Source organism: Halichoeres trimaculatus, unplaced genomic scaffold (assembly GCF_033239565.1).
Source record: "Halichoeres trimaculatus isolate MK-OKI-2021-1 unplaced genomic scaffold, fHalTri1.1 fHalTri1_scaffold_14, whole genome shotgun sequence".
NCBI lineage: Eukaryota > Metazoa > Chordata > Actinopteri > Labriformes > Labridae > Halichoeres > Halichoeres trimaculatus.
The window spans coordinates 10,493,685-10,505,463 of NW_027437192.1; the positions used below are offsets into that span (position 1 = coordinate 10,493,685).

The following is an 11,779-nucleotide window of genomic DNA, read 5'->3' on the forward strand; positions in this document are numbered from 1 at the left end:
ATAAATTAAATGTGAGACGAAGAAAAAAAAGAATGAAAGAAATGTGGCACAGTGGACACACAGATGCCTCGTCACATCTTGATCAATCAAGTGGGCTCCCATTCACAGGCCAGCCCTCGTCGTTCACTTGAAAGAGCCGGCTTCAAAAGCCGGATCGTTCGCCACTAACACACCACTGGTGTCCATTGATTTGTCTGAGCAGCGCTGATCAGAAGTCAGCGTGCGTACTCTGTATGTGGGGCTAACAACAGGGAGAGGCTTATCATCAAAACCGATTCACAGTCAGTTTATTGGCGGAAGACCGGTAGCTTTTCTATGCTTTTAAGGGATGAGCTTCCTCAAAAACTAAAAGGCTAAAAAGTAAATAGAGACCAAGGTAGCTGTTGGTGGCTAATGGCAACAGGGATGAGAAAACACCCCCGGCTAACCTACGTCGCTTAGGTCAACTGTTTCCCCGTTGAAACTAAGCTACGATTGTCTTATAAGAAGAAGCATACCAAACTCTCAACGAAAGGACGGGTGAGTGACTTTGAATGTTTAACGGTTTGTAGATTTTATTGATCGCCTCGCAGATTCAAGCAAGCTAACAAGTAGCCCAAGTAAGCTAACGTGTTTGCAAGTTAGAAAAACCAGGAAGATTCAAGGCAAACATCACAACGGTATCCTATGGCTGTAACACCGATTTTCTCCTATTGATTTTTATACTCACAATTCCCGACATTATGCGCCTCTTTATTGCTTCTTAAACGTTTCAGAAGTCACATTATTCAGATATCGTGTTATTATTGTAGAGTAGTAAACACCATTCACAGCATGGCATTAAATAATATAATTAGCAAGTTATAGTTACGATATAAAGCTGAAATAATGTCTCTACTTCTCTGTTACGTGTGTGCAACCTTACGTAGTTCTAAACCTGGTTTAAATTCCATAACTGGATGTTTAAGGTTTGATCGCACATTATTTGACTAGTTATTATCTCACAGGTCGTTTAACCAGGTATAGAAGAAATTGATTATGAAGATATAGCAATTAATCGGCGCTATATGCTTTAAAATCACTTGATTATTGTTAAAACATTGAAGCAAGTAGTTTATATATAATTTCCGTCACAGTTTTTATTGTTTTATATGTCATTTTTTACTGCCAATTGATTGATTGATTATTTCTGAAACATCAGCTTAAAGGGGTTACAAAAAAATCAGTTACCAGCTACAAATGACAGAGTTAAGGAATTAATCATCAAATCCAAGGAAAAACAATACTGATCAAATAAAAGAAGTATTTTTTTTGTGTCTGTCTCGCCTCTCTTTTATTTTGGAGTTTTTTAGATTTGGCCCCATCATTTTGTATATTTTTTATTTGCTCTCTGATCTTCTGTTTTTAAGACCACCTCAATTTTTCTCATCAGAAAACATGGAGATGCTTTGTTTCCGGTTGCCAAGCCACGGGGACACGACCCTGAAGCACATGAATTCTCTGAGGTCCCGCCAGCACTTCTGTGATGTCACCATCGTGGCCAGCAACAACCAGACGTTCAGGGGTCATAAAGTGGTGCTGGCTGCCTGCTCGCCCTTTTTAAGGGATCAGTTCCTCCTTAACCCGTCTTCCAAGCTTCAGGTATGTAAAGGTGTAAATCAACACACTTGATATCACGCTGTCAGTGCTGTCTGTGGGGCAAAAGGCATGCCTCTAAATAAAAAAACATTTTTCCCAGGTTTCGATGCTGTACAGCGCCACAGTGGTGTGTGATCTGCTTCAGTCCTGTTACACTGGCATCCTTCAGTTTAACCCTGAAGAGATAGTCAACTACCTGACTGCTGCAAGCTACCTACAGATGGAGCACATTGTGGAGCGATGTCGTGGAGCTCTGAAAAAATATGTGCAGCTAAAAAACCCAAACCCACCAAAGGTCAGTGAGTCACAGACAAGTCAAAGATTGCATGTCCCATCGTATTTTGCAGTCCTTTTATTTTCTTGTCCTGTTTTTACCTTCAGATTAATTCAGAGGAAACACCTCCCCAACCAGTGATTGTCAGCGGGAGCGTTCGTTCTTACACGCCTACATCTCCACCCACAAACCAGCCCTCCATATTGACCACACACTGTCCTGATGTGCGCACAGCAAATGAGGATAAAAACACTGATGTGTCTCCTCAGCGTGACAGTCAGGACCAGGAGCTGAGTCCCATGCTGGATGAGCCACGTATAAAGGTTTGTGTCAGCCAAGGGTCTTCTGATCTAACCGGCTCAGGCCACAAGTCTCTGATCCTCACTAATGTTTGGACACTCAGACAGATGGGAGCTTTCCTTTCCTCCTTTGTTCTCACAGGACTTTGATATTGACTCATAAATGGTCTCGAGAGGGAATCAGTGAGAGGTGATTAAAGGGTAGTTGAACTGAGAACAGGGGCACAGGATTAAAAGGTGAAAAGAGGACAGGAGCAACACAGAAAAGAGGCTTTAATGGGTTTTAGAACAATCCAGACAACATGTCTATTATACGTCTCAGTTTTGAAGTTTTTTTAAATACATTGGTGTGATAAGTAGCAGGGTGGAGTATGAGGGCTGTGCACACAAAAATCTTCTCTGCCGATGCCAAAAAGTGTATTCTCTTGTTGGCTCTTGCTGATTAACCCCTTGATGCCAGTTGAAATGACCTTTGGATCTCATTATTACCTATTGATTCATATTCTACACACACCAAAGATCATATCAGATCCTCTATGTCACAATATATTGGTCAGGGGATGAACTTCTCATGTTTATATGTACATAATATAACTGAGTTATAACTACTAGGGCTGGAACAATATGCTATACTCACGATTCTATTACAATTTCTTTAAATTACGATTCTTTGATATTTGCAATTTTTATGTTGTTATTTAACACCAGACCATGGGAAAAAATTTAAATGATGATGATAATTTCTACAGACTATAATCAGGAGCCATATTTTCCCATAATATGCACATCACATGAGTCAGAGAGAAACATTTCACCCTCTGCTGGAGAAAAGTGGTATCTTTTTGCTGATTCAGTTTATAAACAAAGACTGAAATGAAAAATGTGAATTTGAAAAAAAGAAAATTTGACCTGATTTTCAATTTTCATTTTTTTCCCACCCCTTATAACTACTGTGTGTGCTATACTCAAATTTACAATCTCTGCTTAATTTAACATCTGTAAGAATGCAAACACATATAAGAGCAATCTATTTTATAGTGTTATTAATTCAGGCAGTAAGAGCTTAAGTGAGCAATTTCAGGAGAATCTGGTATATTTTGAAAGAGATCTTTCTGTATTTTTAGACATTTTGTAGGCCTAACTCAAATTTCTTCACGGCAGTACGTGATATTCTCAGTGTTTTCTCTCCTTTAGGTTAGCCCATCAGATGAGGAGGAAGAGTCCCGACAGGAGGACTACAATGTGCTCAGAGTGTACATCTCTGAAGAAGAGCAGGTGAAAAGAGATGGAGAGGAGGTGGGAGGAGGAGGAGCACCCTCTGATGGAGCTCAGGATGGATGTTACCCAGCAGAGACAGAAGGTGTTGTGATTGGAGGGGAGAGCAGTGAATATGACCTGAACCCAACAGAGGATGATGTCAGTAATGCAGGGCTTTCAGCCCAGGGGCTTCGCGCTCTCAGACGTAGGATGTTAGACCCTAAAAACAGCCAGGGCAGGGGCAGAGGCAGGGGGCGGGGATTTAAGAGGAAAAGGTGGATGACATCACAGGAGAAAAGAGCTCCTGGCGCAGATAACCACTCTGATATGTGGTTTCTTGCAGCTGCAGGGATGGGAGGGAATTTGGGGCTAGACTACTCCCAGGACGGGCTTAAAAGAGGAGGGTATGTCTCAGTGGAACTCCCACAGTTAGACTACAGCATAAGTGACAATCAGGGGGAAAAGGCTTCACCAATGGATGCTAACAGTTTGTCCCAGTTTGCCCTGGAGGAGTGTGGTGGAGTCTCTGGAGAGGGGAGTTCAGGGCTGACTGTGGGAACAAACGAGGGCGGGGACGAGTCTGTAGCAGTGGTGGGATCCACCTCAAGCGTAGTGGGGCCTGTGATCTGCGAACACTGCGGCATGACATTCCCCTCCACCCACTCCCTTGCCCTCCACTCCCGCTCCACCCACCTGCTGTACGCCTGCCCCTGCTGCGGGAAACACTTCCACCACTCGGCCAACCTCACCCGACACATGGCGGTGCACCGGGGCGCCGGGAAATCCCACCAGTGCCCTCTTTGCTACAAGACTTTCACGCAGAAATCCACGCTGATAGACCACATGAACCTGCACAGCGGGGAGCGGCCCCACCGTTGCGCGTACTGCCACGCCCGCTTCGCACACAAGCCTGCTTTGCGGCGCCACCTGAAGGAGCAGCATGGAAAAACCACGGGGCAGAACTCGCTGCATGAGCAGGAGGAGAGGGAGAGAGCTGCCAGAACTATTCGAGAAGAGGAGCAGGAGTATCTGGTTACTGATCAAGCGTCGTAGTGTTGAGTGTCAGGAACGACTGGTTCAGAGGGTCGAAATGACCACGAGGCCTTAGACTCACTAGGAATGGATTGTGGCTGCTAACAGCACTAAGAATTGTGCATCATTTGCCCTTTTTTCCCTCAGTCCTGAGGTCTAATGCTGCGTTCCATTTGTACTCGGGGATTGAAGTCATCTCTGAGTTAGGCATTCCAGTTGCCAAGATGGAAAAACTTGCTATAACAGCAGTATTTCTGTACATAAACACCAAACAATATAATGTATACGGCTGATTTATTGCGACAAAAACTAGTCAGAAATTCTAAAATAAAAAGAATCCAACCTGAAACTTGTGAATTCCGACTTCTGAGTACAAATGGAACACAGCATTAATCACAAAGCAAATTCCTCCATTGATATTCAGGCCCTAAAACGCACAGTTGTCCTGCAGTTTTGACCGAGGTGAGCTGTTAGCGTCATCAATCTGTACGCTGAATTTCATCCACATATAATAGGAGCTAGGTTTCGTTTTTATTTTGTCGATTTGTGGCAGATTTTACAGTTTTAACTAGCCTTCTTCCTGGAGTGAGTTTAGATTGAGAAATAAGAAGTGCTTCAGTGCACACAATGCCACCGCTCATGTGTGGTTGAAGGTTTTTTATAAGAATAGTAATTTCAAAGTACGATTAACAAATCTTATGTACAGATATTTTATTTCTAAGCCACCTTGAGTTGTAGTTTTTATTTTAGTGACTGAAATGTTCAAGCGTAAAAATGCTTACAAACACTGCTTTTGCTCAAAATGTATGCAAACAGCACTGGTGCACTGTGATGCTACTTGCTCAGAGCGCAGATTTTGGAGAATCTAACCCTTTGCTTGTGCTTTGTGATTTAGACAATGTCATACTGACTCATCTGCACAGGATTAGCGGTCACAAAGTTGTGCAATCCTTAAGTGAATGAGGCCCAGAGTGTGAAAAGTGTAGTAAACACCTGTTCTCGGAGTGACTGTGAGCTTAAAGGCATTCAGCCCTCATTATCTTTAAGATTAACACCTGAGCTGTCAACACTGTAACATGCCAAAAAAGGGCCTTTCTAAGGCCATGTCCACATGTAGCCAGGTATCTGGGAAACCACCTGTAGTTTAATACAGAAACCGAAGGGTGACATCTCTAAAAGCAATGTTTTCTGGAAACTTGGGCTGAGTGAAGCCGTTTTAACATGTAAACGCTAGACTGGATATGCAATGCTAATATCTGTAATTCAATTTTGCCTAGACAAAAATAAAATTTTAGATATCTGCAAATACATTCTGCCTATCCACAATTGTCATTTCAGATATCTACAACTTCATTTTGACTAGACGAAATGTGTCACTTTTCCCCATTCAGGTTTAGGGGGTTTCTCATGCTAGATATCTACTATGTTGTTTCGGATATCCAAAATGTGAATTACAGATATCTGCAAATGATTTGTAGATATCTGTTATTCCAATTCAAGATATCTCTAAAACATTTTGACTAGACAGCATTTAAATTAGATAACTTTATTTTTATTTTTTAAAGTGAATCTGAATTTGCCTGCATGTGAGTGACAGTATTTTCAAAAACGAATTGGAGGGCAAGGGGTATTCGTTTTTGAAAATGCCCGGCTACGTGTATGCAAGGCCAAAAACTAGACTTCAAAGTGACGCCCACATAATGAAGCAGAGGGTGCAAATACAGCACAGCATTTATGAACAAACTCCCACAGAAACAGGAACTTTATGCAACCATGATTACTACTTTTAAGCAAGCAACACGTCCAAACCTGAGGCAGACTCGGAAAAATCCCTTCACAATCTCTTGAAATCATCCGGCTGTTCGACATGTAAAGGACGTTTTTCAAGCTCATAAAACTTTTATTCAAAATGTGTTCCTGTGACAAATTAATGTTATAACCAGCGAGTCAGCATCCATGTAAACCTGCAGGTGGATGCTTTAACCCACTCACACTAAGTACTCAGAGGTTTTGCACAGCACTCAGTGGGGATAGTTTGAGATATGTCAGGTAAGAGTGAGCCAAAATATTTCATTCCTGCGAAGGCTCAACCACATTGAATGGTGCACTAAACCCCTGATTGCACCTCGAGTGGGTTGTCAGATCCTCCCACAGCTATAAAAGAACACTGATTTGACTCACTGATTATGTACTTATGCTGTTTTATTATTGGCCATGGTAGATATGTTACATGAAGCAACAGGCACAAAAATAAGCATCTTTTTCCAGGATGAAAACAAGACAATAACAAGGATGTAAAAAAAACTACATGTATCAGTTATGATTAAAAGTTGACTACGTTAAAAATAGATTACAGATTTCAACATCAGATTAAAAACAATGCCTGCAAAGAAAAACAGCCAATAATGGGGAGTAGTTCTGTTTTAGGAGACACTGTTTTGAGTGTGCGAAATTGTTATCCGTGTAAAAGCTGCACAAACATGGTTACAATTCCTGTTTGGAGGGGAGTTATGCTGCATCTGTGTGCTCCTTACATGGTGTCAGTTTCAGTTAAGTCATTCTTCTAACTTTGGTGTGTCAATTTCAATTTTAAAAGTTAAGTTTAACCTTATTTGACTGTTTAATGAAGGTTGGATGCTGATAAATACTCAAATACAGATTTAGTTAATGCACCTGACTTGTTATTCTACTGAGGGTAGGTCACTATGTGGACAGCAACCAATAGTGATAATATGTTACAGATTATATTTGGGCAAAAATTTGATAAGGGAAAATGTCAATTAATGATATATTTCACGACAGTAACAAAATGCTGTTGGTCCAGCATGCTGAAGATGAATATGTACCGCATTCTTGCCTAATTTTGAGCAGATGCTTACTTGCAATCCACAACTCAGAAACTCACATTTCTGCTGTATCTGACTCCCTCCACTTTGATGAAAGTCACTTCATTCATCTGTGCATGACTCGAAACAAAGTGCACTATGTAGCAGAGTTGAAGTGATCCGGTTTGAGGAAGGACTTTGGACTGGAACAGCTTAACAGATTTCAGCCCTCTTTGTCTTGTTTATTATCCAGACTTTTGAGCTTCTCACTCTGTGACACATCGAAACATCCTTGTGGACTGAAACCTGCTGATTTTCATGCCTGTTAGAAAGTTTGATTTGTTTTGACTGAGAACTGTGATGTTTTATTTGAACATATGTAATACACGCTGACGTGTTGTTACTTTTATAGAAATGCTGTTGTAAAAAACATAACTTGAAATCTCATCTAAGTTCTATGTGATGACGTTTAAAGATGATTACACCTCTCTTATTTTGGGCCCTTTTCTTTGGGATACTCAGTGGGTAACAAACAGACAACTCAGGAAAAGTAACAACAAATGGATATTGTTTATTGAGCTGCAAATCAGATCTAGTTTCACAAGAAAGTGGATACACGTCAAAACATTTCAGCCATTTAGAGACAGTCAGAGACAAAAGAGTTTTCATTCAGCCTGCAGCACTCACTTTCAGGACATAACCAAAATACTGTTACAACAAAACTATAAAAATGCTGTATGCAAAAAAAAAAAATTATTCAAATAATTCGTTGTACACGACCTGGTTCCTCTTGTCTCTGTAGGAGCCTTTCGTGCTGTTCTGCACAGCTGTGAAACATGATGACAGAGATATTGGTGAAAGTTTGTCCCTGCACACACCCATTCAGATATTTCAGCAAACAACAAGAACTGCGTGTTTTTACCCAGTGAGGCCCACACAGATTTGCCAGTGGCGGCATCCAGCATGGGCTGCTTCCTGGCGATGCTCACTTTGATGTGAACATCGCCCACTGTGCTTCCGTTCAACTGTGAAATAAACATGAGAGCTGACTGAAGTAGTCTTTATTGTAAACACTGCACATGAGCAGTGACTTCAACCCTCTGCCTTTGGCCGAGGACCCTAATCACAAAAAATCGCTAGCTCATGCTTAAATTAGCAGGTGGGTGTGGGACTGCTTTCACTCTCAGACATTTTTGACCAATCACAGAGCAGCATTGAGAAATTGGGCAGATTCTCTGGAATGACGACACAAGAACTTTAATACTATCGTAAACAACAAAGATGGCGGCTCTCGCCGACGGGGGAACCGTTAAATCCGCTATAACGGCAGTTTTTCAACACACGAACGTCTTGGTTCATATTTTCTGTCGAGCTTTAAAGAATTAATCAATGTGAAGTTCCAACCTATGAATTTTAATGTATCATATAACGACTTTGTTTTTCAACGTTTTATCCTGAGAACCAAAGCTCTACGCGAAATTGTGTTATCACTGATTAGCCCACATAGTATGTACCTTAGCCTGCTGATACACGATATGAAATAGTTCAATTTCTCAAATACAAATTTAATTTTCTTAAATTATGATACATACATTTTAAATTTTCCTGTGAAACTAAAAAATAAAACACTTTCCAAAGCAAAGTAAAAAAAAAAAAAAAAAAAGCAAAGTTCAAAGTTAGTTACAAAAAGCAAAATTACACAGCTATCTTTAAAAAAATAGTAAGGCTTGTAAAATGTCTTCTAAAATCAAAAACTATTTCACAATTGCATATTTGTTCACTATTGTCATTATATATATATATATCTTGGGGGTTAAGGTGCACATAAAAGGATGCAAACAGGCCATGTGCAATCTGTTTTCCACATGTCTCTTTAGTCACAAAGACCCCAGATTAAGGTGAGAGAAAACATGAGATTTAGACTATAACCATATATTTTCGCATGTTTCAGAATAAACATAAAATTGGCTTCAGTCCACATTTAATTTGTGTGATTTACCATGTTCTAATTTAGGCTCTTACATCAATTAGTTGTTTCATTTCTTTTATTGCATGTATGCTAATAATATATTTTTACAGATAAATACCAACCTCTGCTACAGCCTGGTCTGCAGATTCCATCTTCTCGAATGTGATGAATGCACAACTAGCCAGAGCATAAGAAAAAAAAGTATGTTATGAAAAGGCAGAGCTGTCAGCTGTGGGCACATTAATGGTTTAGTCCATACTTGCGTGGGTTGTCCATGGAGAGGTCGATGATGTTTCCATGTTGAGAGAAAGCAGAGCGCAGGTTTTCCTCTGCAAGCCCAGAGCCATAAACATACACCGTGTTCCCTTTCCGGACGCCTCGTCGCTCCGGGTATGAATCTGACCCTTAAGGTTCAAACATGGGAGAGAGAAACATCATTTAAGAATGTAGGATGCGATTCCTGTTTTAATTATTACAGAAATCGTTCCCTTACTTCTGAAGGGTCCGTCTCTGTCTCTCTCCCTGTCCCTTTCCCTGTCGCGATCCCTCTCTCTGCTGCGGTCTCTCTCTCGCTCTCGATCCCGTTCCCGCTCTCTGTCCCGGCCTCTGTCTCTTTCCCTGTCCCGCTCTCGTTCTCTGTCTCGATCTCTGTCCCGTTCTCTGTCCAGCTCCCGATCTCGCTCTCGCTCCCTGTCCCGGTCCATTTCACGGCTGGATGACATGCTGCCACTGCTACCACCTCCACCACCACTACCGCCTCCATCATCTTCATCCCTGTATCGGTCGCTTGAGCTGACAAAGCTAAAGGGAAATAAAAAAGACAAAACATAAATTCACTATCAGTGAATTTGAGTTGTTAATTTACTTAATGATTAAGTCTTTACCTCTCATACAGAGATTTCCTGTGGGTTCTCTTCCCAGACTAGAAGAAGCATAGATATATTAAAATCAAAAGAGAAATGGTTCTTTTGCCACTATCATTTTTCAGCAATGAAGTCTGAAATCAAGCATAATACTAGCTCTTAACATTTTTGTTCCCAATACCATGAAAAGTTTGATGCATGAATGCCAAATAAGAAAAACTTGAATGTAAAATGCAATGAAGGGTTGGCATGGGCAGCCATCTTTTATCTCCACTATACCTCAGGTATTTCTTCATCTGTAGAGACACTTCTTTGAAATGGTAAGAAAGCAGGAACTGGGCCTTTCTCAGGGTCCTGTGACAGGCAAAGAACAATTTAACAAATTATTAAACAACAGACAAAAGCTAAGGTCACCAAAACACCAGTGTATTGGAAAAATAAGCTCACCTTCAGTTTGATTTCCAGCATTCTGGAGCGTTTGAAGCCAGAGTTTTTGTTCTCTGATTTGATGGCACTGATGGCTCCTGACTTGATCAGCATCTTAGCTTGCTCTGTTGCTGTTGCCGTGTCAACAACAGGCTGGTCTGACAAAGCTGTTGTTAAAAATAATCAAGAATTACATTAGATCCACAGTAAATTTCATGAGGATTTAACATGGCTCATGCTGCCTTTGCAGAAATAGAAAAGGGCCCAAACATAATGAACAAGGTTAGCAAAAGCAAACAAAAACCAACAGTGTAAAGACAAGTTATTGCCCGGTTGTTCATTAAATCTGGGGACATTACAAAGTGTCAACAGGTGGCTTTGTTCAAATTAAAGTAATCGAATTAATTTTTCTGAAATAAACTTACTTCGTTTCAATCCACTCTGGTTTGTCTGGTTGGTTGAACTCTGCTTCTTCAAAGCAAGCAGTGCCTTTTTCTGAAAATACAATAAACTGTGTTAATAGTGCTGGTTCAATTGTTTTTCCTCTTTTTTAAATTATTCTCTCTGTGTGTAATAGGAAATAAATAAACCAAATACACATGTGAAATCTATACAAGTCAAAGCATGTATTTTAAACGCTCGAGTTTGACGGCTTGTTCGTATCATATACTTCACCAAACCAGCATGAAATGATTAAACACTTTTCAAAGGACTCACCTTTTTCTTGAGTTTAGCATATTTCTTTTGCAAAGCTTCTTCCTCCTCCGTCAGGGAACTTGGAAACGCCACCATGATAGCAACAGCTAAAACGCAGATCATTTAATTACTAGCTGGAATAAAGACGTATAGTTAATTAAACCATAAAAGAAGACCTGTGTAAACATCAACACTTGTGCTTGTAGCTTCTGGAGGCTACGCTGGTGATAATGTCGCTTGCCACTGACCAAAATATGATTGATTTCCCGTGAGTGCTCACAGATACCCATACAACCAATTATACAGTCTATGAACACACAGGTAACACTATCAACGGCTAGCGGACACATGATAATGACACATGCATTGTCTCAAAACCTACTTTAGAGATGATGCTTTCACTTACAAAATAAAAATTGTGATGTTCCACTAGCTCTCGCGATCACGGACGCGTAAATATGACGTAGAAGGTTTGCATTAGTGAAATGTCAATCGCGAACGTTCCGGCTACTTGAGCCGGT

General features: G+C 40.6%; 2 protein-coding genes across 4 annotated transcripts; one reads left to right on the forward strand and one right to left on the reverse strand.

Annotated features, from left to right (window-relative positions):
• The first annotated feature begins 181 nt into the window (after positions 1-181).
• Positions 182-7,796, forward strand: LOC141802928 (uncharacterized). The gene is made up of 5 exons (XM_074686746.1): positions 182-519; positions 1,412-1,620; positions 1,718-1,912; positions 1,999-2,214; positions 3,385-7,796. Exons 2-5 carry the CDS (start codon positions 1,417-1,419, stop codon positions 4,498-4,500), a joined length of 1,731 nt encoding a protein of 576 aa, XP_074542847.1. The 5' UTR covers positions 182-519; positions 1,412-1,416; the 3' UTR covers positions 4,501-7,796.
• A 121-nt stretch (positions 7,797-7,917) lies between these two features.
• Positions 7,918-11,734, reverse strand: nelfe (negative elongation factor complex member E). Of its 3 annotated transcripts, none has more exons than XM_074686748.1 (11): positions 11,641-11,734; positions 11,280-11,365; positions 10,988-11,057; positions 10,584-10,729; positions 10,416-10,490; positions 10,158-10,195; positions 9,767-10,074; positions 9,533-9,677; positions 9,396-9,450; positions 8,227-8,329; positions 7,918-8,131 (listed from the first exon to the last, which is right to left on the reverse strand). In XM_074686748.1, exons 2-11 carry the CDS (start codon positions 11,352-11,354, stop codon positions 8,058-8,060), a joined length of 1,089 nt encoding a protein of 362 aa, XP_074542849.1. In that variant the 5' UTR covers positions 11,355-11,365; positions 11,641-11,734; the 3' UTR covers positions 7,918-8,057. The 3 variants fall into 3 exon arrangements, with proteins under 3 accessions (XP_074542849.1, XP_074542851.1, XP_074542848.1); XM_074686750.1 differs by having other exon boundaries at positions 11,665-11,733; XM_074686747.1 differs by lacking the exon at positions 11,641-11,734 and having other exon boundaries at positions 11,280-11,383.
• Between the last annotated feature and the right edge of the window lie 45 nt (positions 11,735-11,779).

Coding starts and splice junctions, on each gene's coding strand:
- nelfe (XM_074686747.1), bottom strand. CDS start 11,381: ATGATCTGCGTTTTAGCTGTTGCTATCATGGTGGCGTTTCCAAGTTCC. Junction 10,730..10,987: donor CCAGAGTGGATTGAAACGAA/GTAAGTTTATTT, acceptor TTTTAACAACAG/CTTTGTCAGACCAGCCTGTT. Junction 9,451..9,532: donor TCCATGGACAACCCACGCAA/GTATGGACTAAA, acceptor TGCTCTGGCTAG/TTGTGCATTCATCACATTCG.
- LOC141802928 (XM_074686746.1), top strand. CDS start 1,417: ATGGAGATGCTTTGTTTCCGGTTGCCAAGCCACGGGGACACGACCCTG. Junction 1,913..1,998: donor AAAACCCAAACCCACCAAAG/GTCAGTGAGTCA, acceptor TTTTACCTTCAG/ATTAATTCAGAGGAAACACC. Junction 2,215..3,384: donor TGGATGAGCCACGTATAAAG/GTTTGTGTCAGC, acceptor TCTCTCCTTTAG/GTTAGCCCATCAGATGAGGA.